This window comes from Rissa tridactyla, chromosome 13, assembly GCF_028500815.1.
Source record: "Rissa tridactyla isolate bRisTri1 chromosome 13, bRisTri1.patW.cur.20221130, whole genome shotgun sequence".
Lineage (NCBI taxonomy): Eukaryota > Metazoa > Chordata > Aves > Charadriiformes > Laridae > Rissa > Rissa tridactyla.
In genome coordinates this window covers 1368471-1387420 of record NC_071478.1, presented here as the reverse complement: position 1 = coordinate 1387420, position 18950 = coordinate 1368471, and the positions used below count along the sequence as shown (strand labels likewise).

Genomic DNA, 18950 nt, shown 5'->3' with positions numbered 1-18950 from the left:
AATAATTTGCATCAGTTTAGTATGTTGATGTTGCTTAAAGCTGTGGGATAATTCAGGTTGGAAGGGATGTCTAGAGGTCATGTAGTTCAACCTCCTTAGGTTGTGGTCAGCTATCGAGTCAGCTGTGAGGTCAGATCATGTCGCTCAGGGCTTTTTGCAGTCAGGTTTTGAAAATCTCCAAAGACGAAGACTTGATGACATATCTGGGCAAACCCAGATATATAACTCCCTTGACCTACTGGCTGTACTTCAGCTAATACAGCCCAAGTCGCTGTTAGCTTTTTTTTGCTGCCAGGACTTGGGTTGTAGATTCAAGATCTTAACCTGTGTGATCACAGATTGCAGGTGCGCTGGAGTATGGTATCACAAGTGATGATCTGTTCTGGTTAAAAGAATCTCCTGGAAAAACGTAAGTTACCTTACCATGGCTTTAACAACTGCTGGCTTTTGTACTTCTTCTTTATGGCAAGGTGAAAAATGTTCAAAATTGGCTTTAACACACTGTTTTTTCTGTCCTTCTGTTTTCCTTCTGAGAATTTGTTCTGCTATGCACCAACATCATACGACCAGTCTTTATTAGTAACTAATAGATTTCTCTCCCTCCCTCTCTTATGAAATTCCCTTCTAAAATCAAATTAAATATGAATTTTCACCGTCTTAGGTTAAGGTGACTTGTTTGCTGGAGCAATTATACACGGAAGTCACAAGAGGGCAGCATAAACTTAAGTGAAGGCTCTACTGTCCGTATTTGCTAAGGGTGTATGTGAAATTGCTCTTCAATTAGGAAAGAAGCTCCAACATAAGTTTACATTTTCTTAAGTATTGTCAATTTTGATAACAAAATACAATATGATGAGAAAATTGAGTTACTTTTGCCTCTTCTTATCCTTTGGGAGCTATTGTTTAACTGAAATGTTAAAAAATTGTTTTAAATGGAAATACTAAAATGCAGCACATAGCACAATAACATTCTGAGTCAACATTGCACTACAGAGCAATTTCCTGATGCAATTAATTGTGATAGGAAATGCACATTTGCTAGCATGAAAGTCAGATAATACTATTTTTTTTCTTCTCACTGTTGAGCAATTCTAGAAGAAGCAAAGTGTATATATAAGAAAAAAAGACTTGAAACTATAATAGTGGTGTTTGAAAGAAAACAGAGCTGCCATTTGTGGCTGTGACTTTCTAATATAAAAAATGCAGTGTGTTAAGCTAAATATCAAATAGGTAAACAAGGCTCCTTGGTACAGTTTAAAAAGGAAAGTAAATTTGCTGTTGTTTGCAATATATCAGTCACCTCTTGAATTTTAAGAGCATGATTTATGTGAGGAAACTGAGTGGTTGGTTGTTTTTTTTTTTCTGAAAAAAGAAAAACAAAAAAAACCCCCAACATGACACACACACACACACACACACACCCTCCCCCCCAAAAAACTAAACATAAGATTTATCCCTGTTAAGATGTTTCTGTGAAAATGTGGCTTTTGTCCAGTTGCTGCTAATGCAAGTTGTAACAGTGTAATGTGGGAGCCTAGTGTTTATATGTTGCATTCCTGAGATTTAGTCAAAATAAGCCTGCAGGGGCTACAGTAGCATTTCTGTGCTTTATCAGGCTGTGTCCTAGCAAATGAAGGAGGGAGTTGTTAAAGGTTTGTTTCTGTCGGATTTGTTTCTATTACAAATATTCCCAAGGTTCAGTTTAACACCTTTTGTTTTTAATCTGAGCTGTGTTGTACTTATTCTTTCTTTTCTCCCCCTCCGAATGTACATATCTCAGCTACAAATTACATGCCTGGGGGGTTATAGAACTGTCAGTCCTACAGTTATTCATATTAAAAAAACAAAAAAATATACAAACACTGTGAAGACATTCTCGCTACTGAGATGAAGGGTTTTGGCAGAGTGAATTAGAAAATGTGCCTTGAAATATGTTCAGAATGAGTGAGAGATTGAGCAGGTGTGAAGGAGGTTAAGTCCTGCTTTCTTAACTTTTCTATTAGACACTGACAATGGCCAGGAGCCCTCTAGTTTGTAGAAGAAATTGTGAATAATGTGCTGCTGATGCTATGAACGAGTGCCAGCTGGCATTGATTTTTGCTCTAATGAAAAAGAAGAGCAAACATATGCCTAAATTAGAGATATTCTCGTTCTATTCACTGTGAATCTCCAGTGGATACTTCTTTATGGGCAGTGTGTGGCGTTTTGCAGTGCTTCCCAGGAGCTATGTGCTGAAAGAGGGGGTGATCATCCATTCACAGATGAATCAGATGCCCTAATGCTGGAAAAATTTATTTCCCACTGTGTTAAATTGTTTGCCAAACATAAACCCCAGACTAGCAGATTTTAATCTCTCTAGCTCAGCCTGTTCTTTGTACACCTTCAGAAGTTATATGTTTTTATTATAGGATAGATAGATGTTATCTAGGGTCTTTTGTGAGAAAACACGTGTTGTACTGGCTCTGCAGTCCCTGGGGCTTATGGAGCAGCAGCCCCCATTCTACACTTTTCAGAAGTTTTAAAGCATCTCTGTTAGAACTAGGAGATGGTGCAGGGTGAGGCATAGGCCACAAGCCAGAGTTTCATCTATTATTTTTGGTCTGCTCTCTTCGTATAGGACAGGCTGTGTATGAAGAGCTTTCCAAGTATTGGTCTTGTTTCTCTCGCAGTATTGGGGAAGAATAACTTTCCTAGGTGTATGTGGCTAGTCAGTGACAGGGCCAAAAAGAGAAGCCAAATTTGCTGTCTGCGGAGCTCCATCATGTCTCTAACCTTTGTGTTTAGTTGCCATACGTGTTCACATATAAAATATTTTCTAAGGTTCTTGATGTCCTTCTATTAAACACATTTCTGTCTTTGTAAGTGTGTATGCCAGTAGTTTTCCTGGTAACAGGGTGGAGGGAGGATTATTGCTTTGTAAATTTTAATTAAAAATTGATGAATGATACCTCTTTATATGGAGACTGCAATGCCTGCACCACTTTGTGTTAGCCTTCAGTGTGTTTCTCCATAGATTTGAGGGTTTATGTTTACTTTGTGAAGCACCATAACAGCGTGTGCCACTTCAGCCAGGAATTGAGCAGTGTGGGGTGTGTAGGCCACAGGCTGATATTTCAGATGTGTTCCTTTCTGTGATCTGACTACTTTGAATTTTCACCTGTTTGGAGCATGTTTTGTCAAAATAGTTTTGTTTCGTTGCTTAGAGTTTTTTGAATTAATGGAAGTACAGCGGCTGAGGGGAAAGGTCTTTCCGTGCAACTGTTCGGTCTGCTGGCATTGCCATTTGTGTTGCTAAAACTTGTCTTCCTCAAAACAGTCAAACAAGGTTGGATATGGGTAAAAGAATATGATACAGTTCTGTGACTTAGGCTTATAATGCGTATGCTTCCTTGCTTATCCTCCTAACTTTAAATAACCTATTAAAACTCTGTGATTATGTGAGTTTGTATTTTGAGTTTTAAAGTAAATTTCTAAATTCAAGTGAATTTCTAAAACTTCTAGCTTTCCAAAATACAATTAGCAAACTGCTTCTTCCACACCCAAAAATCCAAAGTTATTTAACTTTTTAATATGTCAGTATGAGAGAGACCTGCTTTAGAAAAAAATGCTCAATATAAAAGTTACAAATATTCAGGTGGGTTCCTAGTGTTGTGGTTTCGTGTTGCTGGGTTTTTTTGATGAAAAGTTCTTCATAAAGCATGGGCATGAAAGTTTTTTTATACAGCATCTATTTCCAGAGATGAAAATCACAGTCAGAAAGAGCCTAACATTCTCCACTGTCCTCATAGTAAAGAGAAATTTTCATCCCTAATGATGCATTTTTTACCCTAATTCAAAAACTTAACAAAAGACTTTGTTGTAAGTGTAAATACTATGTGGAATGTATCTCCAAACTGTGAGGTTTTCACAAGTCTGTGTAACACCTGAGCAGCAAAGGGACGTGGGTGCAGCCTGTGCAGCAGCGAGTGGCAGGGACTGACTGGTTGGACCCATTTTTCTCTCTGGAAGAGTGAGTGAGGCTCTGCCTCTTGTGTGCCCAGCAGGCGTGGGGAACTGGGGATGTGGGGAGAAGAGAGAGGGGCTGCTGCAGTGCGTAGGGCACCTGGGGACAGGCCTGGGAACCGCTGTGCCAGAGAGCTGATGCAACTCATCAATTAAAAGTGTTGATGGACAACTTTAGTGATATTCTTGGTTGAAAGGATGTGAAATATGGGGAGAGACAGGAGCTGGACTTTTATTTAAGATCTAAAATGCATTTATTTTGTAAATAGTAGTCTGGGTAAACTGATTACACGGCTTTTCTATCGCCGCATACACAAACTTGAAGACAGGAAGGGCAAATATTTGGCATTTGGTAAAATAAGGTGATTAAAAAGCAGATGGTTATAAATCAAAATGAAATTCAGCAATTAATAAAATCTTAGTAATTAAGATACCTCTGGAAATTTTGAGGTATACTTGAGTTCGGACAAGACCGCTGCATGTCTGTTTATATGTTGCCTACTGCCTCGGAGGCAGCGGTGCTGAGAAGCCCTGTAAAGATGAGGCATCAGTAGGAACAGGCACCGAGGGAAAAACCTGGCAGTTCCACAGAGGTACACCACAGAACACAATTGAAATATTTGTGATGCCTCTTAACCTTGATAGTTCCTCTTGAGTTTTTAATGGCTTTCTTCACTTTGTCTTTCAGAGTATGTGCTTAAATGTCTCTTTACACTATAAAAACAATTCCTTATGTCTTATAAGCCTGTTCGTTTTTTTTTTTTTTATCCTGTTAATAAAATAAGCCTACATGTAGTAGAGTTGTCTTTGTTGGAGCTCACAAGCCACACTCTTTCTTCCCATCTAACAACATCAAATCAACTCCTCAAACCTGTAATTTTGTAACTACGCATACTTCAGAAGATAGTTTTTTGGTTGTGCAGAAATAAGTACAAGCTCATTTGATTGCTTTATTCTTTGTTTCTTTTTATGTAACAGGTTGGTTATTGGAGCCAGCTGTATCCTTTGAAAAAGCCGTGATGATTTGCGATTATAAGCAGCATTGCTATCTTTCCTATGAAAGCTGTTTTCAGAATTCCTTTGCTCGTGCCCTGCAGTTGAGTTGCTAATAGAATAGTAATAGTTTTCTGTGCAGTAGCATCATGGGAATTAAGGTCAGGTGAGGATAAATTCTCAGGATCTTAAAAACAATGTTATCTATGAGGAAAATATTCTCAGGCTTTGGAGTTTTATTCTAAGCAACAAAAGCAAAATAAAGATGTTGTCTGTGCGAGGAGAACTTGATAACTCTAGGTAAAAAGCTCACTTGTGTACCACCCTTTTATATTGCATTTATATGGAATTATTGTTTATATTTCCTTAACTGATGCTTCACCAGATGTTTCACTTGAGTGTGCTGGTTTTCTAACAGGCCTTGGGTTGGACACTACAGTCATGATGAGAAGTATCCCGCTTCGCGGGTTTGATCAGGTGAGTACAGTGTATCTTATGTCTCCTTATATATCAAATGTATTTAAAAGTGTATTTTATTATTTTTGTCTCCTAAAGAAAAAGTGGTTTTGGCTTCTCCAAACACTTGCTAGTATGTGCTTTCTGAAGAGAAACTAAATAAATACTAGCTCTTGATACCGTACTCAGAAAAGTAAATCTTTTTTTTTAACTCCTGCTTAATTGAAAACAAGATTGAGAAGGTTAGGAAGCAGGGCAGGGATTTATGCCACTGCTAAAAACATTAGACAATCCCTTTAAAATAGTCCTGAATTTCTAGGAGTTAGGAATAATTCTTTTTAAAATAAACTATTTGACTTAATATGGAACAATTCAATGTGGAGTTCATTATGATGAATATAAATACATCACTAAGCTGAAGGTTTGTAGGAATCAGAAATCTTGACCTTACCACTTTCAAAACAGTGACGGTTATAACTAGGTAAAAAAACCCATTATATAGTGATTTCAGTGGAGCTATCAATCCTAAGGTGGAGAAAATTAAAAGCAAAGACTTTCAATTAGAAGTGTAAGTGGTCGTGACTGTGCTGACAAAACAGAAAACAGTTTTGGCCAGAAACCCATTCCTGTATGAAGAGGTTAAAAGCAATTAGAAATGACAACAAAACAAGACAACAACAACAAGAAAAGGTCTTATATAGGATCCATGTCAGAAGTATAACTGCTTAAAGAAGCACTAGAAGGTAGTATAGGTTAAAGACAAGTTACGGGATCCAGTGAAGGTGTTACATGATGTGAGTTTGTCGCCTCTGTTCTACAGGTGAGATGATCTCTTTGGTAGCCTGGTAGTCCTTTTGGTCTAGAGCTGTAGGGAGGGCACGTTAAGGGTGATTGTGAATCTTCTGTCCCTGCAAGATTTTGATGCTATCACTACTTTGAAGGAAAAATTTCTGTAGTGTTTTTAAAACAGCGAGAGAGTTTTGGGGTGTCACTCACATGTCCAGTGAACTTTTTCTTTCAAGTTTCCAACAATATTTTTTCTCAGGCAAATAACTTTGTAAAATGTCAGTCTTAAGAATTAAGAGTGTGTCGTGTTAATCACTTGAAAATAGTGTTCTCCGAATGGGAATGAATGCACATTAACTTAATTATTCCTGGTGTCATGAATTAGGATTTTTTTTTTTTAATGATTAATTGCAATAGTGCAAAATACTTACAGGCCAAAGTTGGTGAAAGAGTGATAGAACTATGGGCTTGTTTTTAAGAGCTTCTTTGCACGTACACTGTGTAGGAAAAGTACTTTCACAAGTAACAGCACAGTTTTTGAGGAGGGAGCGTTGCTGTTAGAAGCAGCAGTGACAAGTACTGCTGCAGGTAGTGGCAGCTCCTGGTTGCATGCCAGCCACTTTGAAGTGGCTTCCTTAAAACTCGTGGTATGTGTACCAGAGTTTGCAAAACATCGTATAAGAATGTGTCTCGGGATTTGCAGTCATTGCTGAAGAACTCCACACCTGTAACAGCATGAGATCTGAGCAAGCAGGGAGTAGTGTAAAGAGGCTGTGTGTGGCACTCCATAAAACGCTTCAGTAGGGCTTTCTCCAAGAACATGAGCCTTTGTAGGCAGGAAGAGCACAATGGACACTTCAAAGTTAAGAAAGTATTAATAGAGAAATAAAAACTGTGTTAAGCCTGTAGCCACATTGGGTCTGATGGAAACTGGCTAGCAAGCTGTCATGTTTCTAAAGAGATATATCCCTGCTGTTGCCTTCGTATTAGTTAATATCAACTTGGAAAATAAATTTTTGTAAGCCGAGAGCTTGCATGTAGTTGTTCTATGTGAGTGGTTTTGTGATAATACCCTTGAAGTAATAAACATGTTCTTTGACAAAGTGCAACCAGAATTACTGCAGTCAAGAGCAATGACATCTTTAGATAAACCTGTCAATGTGACACTTTACTACTCGACTCTGGTGTGGCATTTTTTCAAACAGGCTCTTAAGACAAAAGTATTATTTCCTTTTTGTAGTAGAACTTTCCAGGAAACCTTAGTGATTCATAGTTCTTGCAGAGAAGTGGCAGGTGTCATGGCAAAGGGAAATATTTTTTTTCCTTAGCTTTATGAAAGTATTTAATTCTCATCAAGCTGCCAGAAAATGGTAATTATGGTAACGTTAAATGGAATAGCTCTAGATGCTATTTTTGTATAAGCAGCAAATGATTTAAAAGCAACTGTTTTATTTGTATACTATTTTACATTTTTAAAAATAATTTGAATATTCAGATGTAGATGCCCCTTGGAATGGAGTTGCAGGTCATAGTGGCTTAATAAATTATCATGTGTTGAGAATGCATAGTAACTAAGTGACAAAGAATGTTTGAAATGCACGGTGTATTTACTGGATTTTCATGAAGAAGGCTGAAGGAGGGCTTTACGTTAAAAAGGTCAGATCTCTAAGAATAAACAATATTTTCTCCCCCTACTCAACAGCAAATGGCATCTTTAGTAACTGAGCACATGGAATCTTATGGCACGAAGTTCTTAAAGAAATGTTTCCCAACCAAAGTTGAAAAATTGGAGAGCAACAGATTGCAAGTCACCTGGAAAAATACTGACCTGGGCACAGAAGAAACAGATTCCTTTAACACAGTGATGTGGGCAGTAGGTAAACCTGATTATCTTAACATTTATTTTCAGTGCTTTCCATTCTGAAAATGAAGTCCCCTTATCATGTTGTATGGGGCCAAACACCCTTTTTTTTTTACATTAAATATTTAGTGACCCAAACACTGATAGATTTTTTTTTTTGATTCATTTCTTGCATGCCTGACTTGCTCACTTACAGTCTAAAAACACATGAAAGTTGCAGTGAATGGAAGAAATGTGTGGTAACTACTTTTGCGTGAGCTGCAAGAAATGGGAGACCACTTAGTCTTCCTCACGTTTACTAGAGGAAGCATGAATTTTCAAGTTTACTTAAAATGAATTTGAAGTTTACTGAGAGCATGAATTCCAGCAACACCTGTCGTGCAGGTCATCTTCTCTAAGTCCACCCTCCTGACTTATGCATGAAGCCGTTCACTGCAAGTTCCTATTTATCCTATTCAACAGGCAGCATTTCTTCTAGGAATTTTTCTAAATTATGCTGCTGAAGTTTGTTACTGCAGCCATCATCTGATTTGGAAAAAGGGAAGTAATTGTCCCTAAAAATCCGAGCTTGTTGCAGGGAACCTTGGAACTTCAGAGCTTTTCGAAAATCTGTTTAGGATCTTTCTCGTATCTCATACCCCTTGGAGCTGACATACAATGCCTAAGTCAGAGTAAATCAGTTTAAAAGAATTTTGTGAAAAACGGCTATGAGCATAATCACCAGAAATGGGAATTAATTCTGGGTTTTGCCTCCTTTGAGTCAAACATTACTTCTTATAGGAATTAACACACTAAATGATGTATGGTACAAGGCTGCAGCCCACAGGAATGAAAATACCCTTTCTGCATTGCCTCCTCAAGTTGCTCGTTTGCTGCTGCTAGAACTTGGCCCTCAGTTGCTATATTTGTTCAGATGGACTACGAGCCCACCAGAATAGGAGACCTCCTGTCTTCTGTGCTTGTAAAGCTTTGTGAATATCTGGAATTCTAGATAAATAATGGATGGCTAAAAGTAGTAGTAATATTTGGCAAGTAGATGATACCTGGTGAACAATAGTCTTAGGATTACTGCCCAAGAAATCTGGTTTGATGCAGAGGAATGACCAGCTTCACTGGCAGCTTTAGCAATTTCTTTAACTACTTCATTTTTATGCTATTCTTTTTATCTGAGATTACTGTTTCAGAGTAGTGGGGAAGCGCTACTCTTTCATTTGTTGGTAATAGCTAAAGTTAAATTCTTGTGGTCGTAGAATAGATCCATTAAAAGAAACAGGAACCGATCATTTACAGCATTTCGTATTTTGCCCGGTGTCCTCTTGTTCCTTTCCGCTGGTTAAATCAGCTTTGTCTCTTCCTAATAGCCCAATGTTGTGTGTTGTGACAAACGTTTTCTTTTGCTTACTGTGTTTACTATTCTACTGTAAGTGTGGTGGGCTTCTACAAATTGTGGAAACAGCCTATAATAATGAGTTATGCTCACCAGAACCAATCAAAGACACTAGTGCTTGTCAAGAGCAAAAAAGGTCATACTATCTGGAGATGTAACAATCCTGAAAACTGTAGAATAATATTCACGAGGTGATATGAAAATGTTTCCAAAAAATGGATTTCTAAATGTGGTATTTGATTTTTCTCAAGCTTCCTGGTGAAAGTATTACTGAGGTGGAGTCGTTCCTGTGAAATGTCAAGTCGATTTGTTTACTTCTGTCAGAGATGGAAGAAAAGAGCTATTAAATTGAAATAATAAGAAAAAAAATCTTGGTTTACTGTTAATTATAATGGTATGAGGTTGCATGATATACTATTGCAACTCAGTTGTAATGTGATTTCACTCACTATTTTGATACAGAGGAACTACATGTATTATAATTTTTGTCATAGATTTGATTTACAATCTGTATTTAGAAACTGCAAAATTAATAGTTTGAGGGTTTGGGGTTTTTTGTGTTGACTTTTTTTTTTAAGTGTTCAAATTGGCACTCTACCCTGAAGGATTAAACACATTAACAGTTAAAGCTGGTTAATTGATGTGCAGTCGATATGATTCATTGTTTTGCTCTGTATCAACACACCCACACCAGGTGTCTCAGATAATAGGCTGGGAAACTTGGTGGTGCTGAGGATTTCCTGCCTGCAGATGTGCCAGTTACAATACTGATGGAAGAAAGGCAGCTTGTAGAGCTAGTTAAAAAGCAGCCGCTATTGTTAACTAATCGTAGCCTGAATTATAGTAGACATTTCCTTAATTTTTTTTAAGCACATTGTGGAATTTTAGTAGGATTTCATGAATAACGTTAAAAATATTTACTGACGATGGGATAATTTGAGTTCGGTAAGCTACGGTATCATCTCTTAATGTAGGCCCTTTGAAAAACACTTACATTGTGTTTCTATGAAGATTTTTGTTTATCTTTTGCAATGTGTAATTTTGTGTTTGTATGGATAAGCCAATGCTCTCTTTGCTTTCCTAGCAGCTTTTTTGAACCAGGCAAAATATGTGAGGCAAAAATAAATAAATCTCATTTTTGTATCTTTTAATATAATTTAAAGGTTTCAATCCAAAACTTTTGTAGGTAACTGTTGTGGGTCTTTGTTACCTCGCTGGGTGACTATACTGTTATATTCCAGATCAGTGAAATAACTCTTTCTTGCTCTTTATTTGATTCTGCCTGTCTAGTCCCGTAATGTTCTTCTGGTTTTTGCTAGTGCTCAGTCTTCTGCTTTTGTGAGAATTCTCCTGAAATTATAAGCTTTTGAGGTTATTTTTTTTTTGTTCAATATGGAACCAATAAACTTTTAATATTATATAGTATTCCCCCTGCCCTTAAGGACACACAAAAATTTTGTATGTTAGGTACCTAATATACCTGAGCTACAAAGCAATGGTAAGCGTGAGCGTGGGCAGGTTGAACGTAGGGCCTTCACCCAAAGGGAAGGGCAGAGATTGGCACCTTTATAAGCAGCTGCAACTGCCGAGCTGCAGGGCAAAGCTGCGGGAGAGCAGGCTTGGTAGGGTGGGTTTGTTTCGGCTGTTGGAGGACTGAAACCTGTGGATTGAATGCTGCGGTTGTAACACAGTTAATATGTAAAAGGAATTAGTGAATACTATTTCCAATTGAATTTGCAATAGATTGCAAAAGATCACTGCTGTAACTGGAATTGGATTATTCACAAAGCGCTTAAAAAAGATATTGAGTTGCTACATATCTAATGGGGTCTTACAGTGTGGAGAAGCAACACTGAATTGATGATTAAACTGAGCAGCTCTTTACAAAATTTCCTGGGATTGGTTTGACAGAGGCAGTGAGGTAGCGTGCCGGTAAATTGTTAACAGAAGGAGCAATGGCCAGCAGCAGAGTTTAAGTTTGGCTTTGCAAAAAGAGTTTTCTCCCTCATGAGAGCTTTGGAACAACCATTCTCAAGTTCCTTCACATTCATAAGCTTAGAGGAAAGCTACCATGTCTTTGAAATAATATCATCTTTGCTATAAAATGGAATTATAACTTTAGCTCAGTGTAAAGCTGAACAGGTATCAGGTGTTGCACGCCACGTGCTATCCAAGCAGATTGGCTTTGTGTCAGACGGGATGCTTGGCAGATTTATTTTGTAGTGCGGTAAAGTAAGTCCTCGCCATTCAATATCAAGAAGGGGTTAAGTACATAACTTTTTTTTTTAATAGTAGTTTTCTTCAAGTCTTACAACCAAATCAGTTTGGATTAACTAAGAAAACAGAAATTTTGTTTGGAGATTTTCTTTGAAAAGTCCCATATGGTAAAATACTGCTGTGATCTCCTGTGAGTGTATCTCGGCCAGCCCCTATAGAAATGGGGATGGGCTTTAGATCCGTCTTGCGAACAGTCTTCCCATCCAGTTCTTAACCTTTGAACTGTTCAGTGAAAAATAACGCACCTTGGTTGATCTCAGACAACTGTTAGTGCTAACGTGACGTGGTCTGCTGAGGCTCTGGGTCTTTGTTCTGAACTTCCTGTGTCTCTTTCCCATTAATTTTAATTTATTACTGTCTTGGTAAGATGTGGTTTCTGCGGTCCTAATGAAAATTGTCATTCCCATTACATCAGCCAGTGCTTCTAGGTTTTTTCCCAATATCTAGTTTTAATGACATTCAGTCAGACTTCATTCAACAGGGCTATTTTTAATGTGCTGGTAATTTGTTTGCTTTGAAAGAGGCCTGGATGGTACTTTTTCCTTCTTTTGTTTAACCCACCCATAAACTTGGAGTGTAACTCTTGTTTTATGCTACTTTACCAGCTTGTAACTGCAAAAATTGCTTCTTCATGTTGAGGAGAAGTTAGATGCTAGGCTATGCCTCTAATCTGCATGTGAGAGAACGTTTTGGATTCAGAACTATGAGGTGCTATTTGAGTTGATAGGTGATGGCTGGCCTTTACCTGAACGGTGTTATAAACAAATAACAAAATGGTCGAAGATGCTGCAAGGTCATTTGATGAAACCAGTATAATTACTGTGACATTTTCTACAGAACACACATGCTGTTCACCTATCCCGTAAGTGTCTAGGAGATTGAAGCCAATGACCTCACTTGGGAGTGGTGGTTGGGTGCTGGTTTTTGAGGCTGCAGAGCTGTCTCTTAAGGTGGTACAAAACCTTTGGTTACAGCAAGCTCAGTGTGCGAGAATTAATGTAAAGGTGAACTGTAGCTTTCTTCTCAGAAAGTGTTTCCAGCCCACTTTACCTTGTACAGGACCTTGAGAACAAAACAAATAGAGTTGTTAGAAGTCTGTCGCGTGCTGTAACATTTTCATTTGGTTACATTTCACTTGGAGATTCTTGTTGTTGTTTGGGTAGGACCAAAGTGACTTGTCTGCGGACACTGGTACCTTCAGCTGGACAGAAGGTGGTGATGGCCGCGTGTTTACTAATCGCACCGTGGCTGCCACAAGCTTTCTGCTGAGATGATTCTTCTGTGTACTATTACTAGCCAATGCTATAAGAGGTAGTGCATTTTAGCAGACTTGGCAAAGAACCAGTTCCTGCCCTAGCGCTGATTAAGGGTCACGTTATTTTCAAATTATGGCAGCCATGCTGAAAGTTTATCAGTAATGAATTATATGTTTAAAAACATCCTTGTAAAATTGGTGTATGCTGTTATCAATGTGGTTCTGAACTTTTTTTGCCTTAGTTTTTCTTACTGTAGCGAATATTTTCTCGTAATGTGAATGTTAGTTACACTGAATTGGTCTTTATTAGCCATTATCAGCTGTCTGTGTTTTAGTGAACACTGTGTGGGTTTTGAGGAGGGATTTGAAGGAGGAAAGGGTAGTGGTCTTGAAACTAATTGGGGGACTGCATCAGGCACCCAGAACAAGATGAGAGAGGGTGTACCAAGACTAGGAACAGAGATGAGATTTTGATTAAGGTCAAACTGAGATCGGATTGGGTAAAGTTATGAAGTGATGTGTGCACATGCCAATGTGTAGGGAAGAAGTGGAGAAGACCATTTGGCTTAAGTTTTATGCCAGAAGAACCATCCTGTCACCCTACAGTATCCTCACAGTGTCCATCTGCAGTATCATGCCTGATAATAAAATGCTTGGTTGGCTCTAGTTTGGATTTTTCAAATGCTGGGGGGCAAACAGACATTGTAGCTTCTGTGATGAAGAAAATGCAGGAGACCCATTATAAAATTCTGCGGTCAGCTGCACCTTTATCACCCTGGGAAATCTCACTGTGTGCAAGAGTATGCTATCACTCATTTACTGCCCCTACTTACTTGACTATGCCTATTCCTATGGTTTCTTCTCAGTTTAGTTGCTTCAGTCTCCACTGCTGAAGGTCTTGCACCTGAAGGTCACAGCAGCCTGATATTGCTTCACCTTATTCTGGGTGCGAGTGGGATTCCCAGAGCCCCTCACGGAAGTGCCCCGTCACCATATAACCAGCCTGGCACGTGTCTGAGATGGGTGCTGTAACCCGTCTCTTGTCACTCTGGGGCTAGGCTGGCTGGCAGCCCCCTTAGGAAGTCATGTTAGATTTTACAAAAAAAAAAAAAAAAAATCAAAAAACTATTTTTTCTTTTAAAGTTAAAAGCAAATGGGGGCAGGACCTGAAAGCAGGGATCTGTGTGGTTTTCCCAGGTGTGTGGTTATTGTATGGGCCTATTAAAAATGAGATTATGATGTGATATTAAAAGTGCAGGAGTCAGGTAACCTTTTTACGGGTCAGATTAGAATTGGCACCTTTCTTATAGATGTCAGGCATAATATCTTACTGTTCTGAATAAAAGCTAAATCTAATCTTGTGTCTTAAGCAACCATATGCTCCTTGTTGTGGGCCAGTTTCAGGGCAGTGGACATCTTCAAACTAAAAGCACATGTGCTGGCTCTAGGAGGAGGGGGACAGGGGGATGGGGCCATCTCTGTGCCACGTGCCTGGTGGGGTTGGTATAGTGTTTTATTGCCCTCTGGATCTTAGAAATAAGCTGTAAACTCATGCTTTCTTGAAACTGTAAATGTAAAAAACTTAGGAGTTATGGGTATGAAACAACTGTCCTGATCCAATACTAGTGAGAACTGGTTCTATAATACAGGTATGTGAATGTTGGGAAAAATCAGAATTTCCTGAATTTGACCTTAAAACTTAGCAAGACACATTGGATAATCGTGAACCTAAGCTACTGAATGCAAGGTGAAGCAAGACCAGTAAGTGTAATTCTGGCTTATGGAGGTGAGCCAGCGTGGGGCTAAAGGCCAATAAAGCTTCAGTTCAGTATTTTAAAGTTTTGTTTTTGCTTTCAGAAGTAATATTTAGGCAGTAAAGTTGGGAGAGAAATTTCACTTTGAGTAGTGACACATTTTTTGTAACTCCTAGCTATTAATACCAAGCTGTACGTGTGTTAAAATAGACTGGAATCGAAAGGTTAAGTGTTATCCTGCAGATTTGATAAACTCAGCTGTTGTTGTCACAGGTCTTTAAATGACTCTATTGACAGTTTTTCTTTTTTTCCTCTTTCAGTGCCTGCCATTGCGTGCTAAGCTTTCTCTTGGCTCTGCCTGGCAGGAAAGAGGGGAAACTAGAAAACCCCATTAGTTGTCCATTTGCAGAATATCCAGGCTTTACTCTCAATACACAAAGAAATACAACGGTAGGAAGTTGTTTCACATCCGAGCCAAGATAAGGTCCTGGAGGTTTATTATTTTTGTTGCCTGATAGCATCAGGACTGGGGAGCAGGGGGCAGAGAAGGAACAGCAGATCTACGTCCCATGGGGACGAGAGAAGGGAAGACAGACAGATAGCCGAGTGCCGACAGCTTCAGTCAGTGCTCCCAGAGGAAGTGTTGGTTTCACCAGATGAAATTAATACACAGAAGTCTTTACAGAGGCATTCAGATGTGACATTGTTTGGGGGGCCTGGCGATATGGCAGATGTATAAAGCAGTGAATCATATGTTTACATATAATTAGGTCTGTACTGACAAGCCAGGTTTTCCTTTTGTTTAATAATTTCCTACATTAACATCAAAGAGCTTGTTTTTGTCATGAAACACGTTTCCCTTTTTGTTTTGCTTTGCTGTAGCTCTGTATTAACATCAAACACAAACCCATGACTCACGCAAAGGAGACCTATATATGTCGATGTAGATACAGCCATATTCATTTATAGCCTTGAAAAACGGATGCAATGTTATAAAATTTCCTTCATTTGGATATATTCAGGTAATCTTTTCTATGTGATCCTGTGTGTCCCTACAAATTTTCGGAGTACCTGATAATTTCACTATGCTTCTTAACGTTCGAATACATTTGAAAAATGAGATAGGATTTAAGATTCCAACTTCTGGGTCAGGAATTGCTTTGTTAGATACTCTAGAAAAAGCTCAGTGTAATGTTATCAAGACTTTGGTGGTGTAAGTGGTAACTCTATGCAGAAAACGCTACAAAAATATTTTTTTAAAGACGAGAGAATTTAAAATCAAGGAAGCAGAAATAAAATCTAGGCTCAGTAGAATTTGCCTCTTTTGTTTTTAAATCCATTTAAAATAGTGTTTCTAAAGTCTAGGAATAATGTTTCTGAACTCTACAGAAGTAGCTCAAATACAGAGTTTGAGCTAAATAACTCAGCATTAAGGACTTGAGTTGGTAAACTTTTTCATCCAAGCTGAGGGAACTAAAAAAGCTTTAAGATAAGCATATCAGATAACAAGAAAAGAGGACTTCAGGAACGTTGAACAGCATTATTTTTACCCACAAGTGTGCACAACAGGCTGTTTGCTGCTGTTGAGTCCCATTCAGTTAATGTTTATCAGAAATTTTCAGTGTAGAAGTTGCTTAGTTATTATACGTATATTCAGGCTACGTTAGGAAACTGAATTTAGAATATGCAATAAATATTAAATCATGTGAGGTTTGCGCTTTTTGCAGTGGGAGTTGTCCTGCACATTTTTAAAGGATAACTTTCTCTGAAATAGTCTGAGCAAAGGCAATAACAGTAGAGCTCCTTTCACAAAGACACCCATACCCATACTTCCCACCCTTGCAGCTCTTTCAGTGTGCGGTGAGTTTTACCCTGTTTCTTCTTGGACTATCAAATAGAACAGAGTTCTTGGGAACCTACAGTGGAGGATGCCAGCTTTTTAAATGAACACTGATGAAATTTTCCAATAGTTTTTACTTTAATTTCTTTTTTCCTTAAGGCCGAGCCCCTGACACTGAAACTCTCAATTTGGAGACAGTTGGAGTGAAAACTAATTCTGAAACTGGAAAGATCATTGTTGATGCCAGCGAAGCTACTTCTGTTCCTCACATTTATGCAGTTGGAGACATAACAGAGGTACTGAGTCCACATAAACTATTTTACAATAACAGGAAGCCGACTTTGTTCCTGACTAATAACCAGTGCCCAGATGTCGTCATGCTCTAGCGTGTATCTTAGTGTTTTGCTCTTTTTCATGTTGCAGAGCTGTAGTGTTTACGCCAGCCACCTGGGTCAGTGATTGCCTTCACATGGATCTTGTGGAGTATCTCAGTGTTAGAGATTATTACTGATGTTTATCAGGGAATGCATCATTGGTCAGAGGCTAATAATAATGTCTTTATCACTTCAGTTATCTTTCTAATAATGTTTTTATCACTTCAGACATATGACTTCATATTGCCTGTGAATGCTGAGTGAAAGCAGTTCTTACCTTCTGGAGTTAAATACACTTACTGGGAATGACCGTGATAAGTTCTATAATTCCATTTCTAGTATTTTGGGGTTTAATTGAGACTGGTCACAAGACAGCACTTCTGCTCCCTCGCACAAAATGCTTCTGACAAAAGTATCTTCCTCTAGAATACGAAAAATTGCTGCAAATTCTAAATGCATTTGACTTCTGTTCATAATTTCTGAATGATTATGCCAAATAAACATGAAGTATGGTTTTGTTTTGTTTTTTTAAAGGAAGAGACATTATAACTTCAGCAAAATTATTTCCTTATTATAGATGCAAAACCAGAGTTTTGTGGCCTTAATGTAGTGCTATTGATCGTCTTCAGTTATCTATGGCCAGAATGTCTTGTCCTGATCAAAGTGCACTCAAATACTTTCAGTCCCTCAATTCTCAGTTTACAGAAGAACTCAGAGTATCTCCTGCATCTTCAAATATGTTGTCTTCATTAAAAACAGTGTTTGTCTGGATTCTGAACTGTACCATTGCAGGAGGATGTTTTCATCAGCTGCCTGCTCTTCCTGAAACATGGGGGCAATGTGTGGACTATAGAGGCTGAGCACTGCAGGATGCAGAATTCTCTCACCTGTTGTTGAACTTAATGGAATCGAGCGCATGCCTTCCTATCAAGATTGGGTTTGATATAGTGAAGGCAGCTGTTTTATAAATCTGGTAAATCTAAAAACTGTAGCAATATCCAAAAACCATATATAGTATAATCTGGGAGATCTTTAAAAGATTTCTCATTCTGCCATGTTTAAAATCTTTTAAAGGTCTCCCAGATTGATAAACCCTACAGATGCTCAGGGTTTTTGAAGATGTGTAACAGGTTACTTAATGTCTTGGGAATAGTCCTGCAAATTTCTGACTGGGCTCTGGAACTGACCGAGACACTTAAATCTCATAAATCTGCTGACCATTCCTGACCTCTTCCCCTCTATGTAGACATGTGTTTCTTCCTGTCTGTCTCCATCTTCATGCAAATGACTTGCCATTTCCTTTTAAACTCTGTCAAAGCTCTTTCCTGCTCAGCTATTTCTCCTTTTTTTCTTACTCTCCACAGCTTCTCTGTCCCATCCAGTCACTTGGAGCTTTGGGATTATGTACAGTTTCTCTCCTTTCTTCTCACTTCGCATCCAGGTTCCCTCTGTACATGTCACCTCTTGCTCTGGGTATTTCCTGCTCTCAGTGACCTCCTACACCTGCTTGTCCCTGACGCATGCCTTGCTTGGGCCTCCTGCTTTCCAAACTTTTCTTTTTCATTTCATCCAAGAAACAGTTGTTAGAGGCAATGCTGGCAGGGCCTTAGATTCTGTTGCTCATTTTGCTGCCAATCTGCAGTGTTATTTTGGGCAAGTAATTTCCTTTTGTGTGCTTTTTGTCGTCTGCCCTTTGAGGATTTAGTTAAGTAAGAAATATGAAGCTGGAGGCAGGATGCTCTCTTCTTCCCTACTCTGGATCTAAAAAATCAGGTCTCCGTTTATTTGTCATTTTCATTTTGTTGTTAAAACTTGGATTTCCTTTTCCTGCTTTTGTCCTTATTAGTGCAGATTTTTGAACTTGAGTTGTTCAATAGACACTTCTAAATGTAAGTGTTACAGTATAAAACTGCGTTGCTGTCTTTATCCAGTGTACAATTGGGGAAAAACTGAAGAGTTAAATCA

The 18950-nt window shown here is 38.5% G+C and overlaps 1 protein-coding gene across 3 annotated transcripts in view; it reads left to right on the top strand.

Moving 5' to 3' along the window:
• TXNRD2 (thioredoxin reductase 2) overlaps nt 1-18950 on the top strand; it is a 36564-nt gene that overhangs the window by 5272 nt on the left and 12342 nt on the right. For all 3 annotated transcript variants that reach the window (XM_054219517.1, XM_054219516.1, XM_054219514.1), the window contains 5 exons: nt 339-409; nt 4981-5000; nt 5381-5472; nt 7940-8114; nt 16771-16907. In XM_054219517.1, the coding sequence (XP_054075492.1) occupies nt 339-409; nt 4981-5000; nt 5381-5472; nt 7940-8114; nt 16771-16907 (495 nt within the window). The remainder of the gene's footprint in view (nt 1-338; nt 410-4980; nt 5001-5380; nt 5473-7939; nt 8115-16770; nt 16908-18950) is intronic.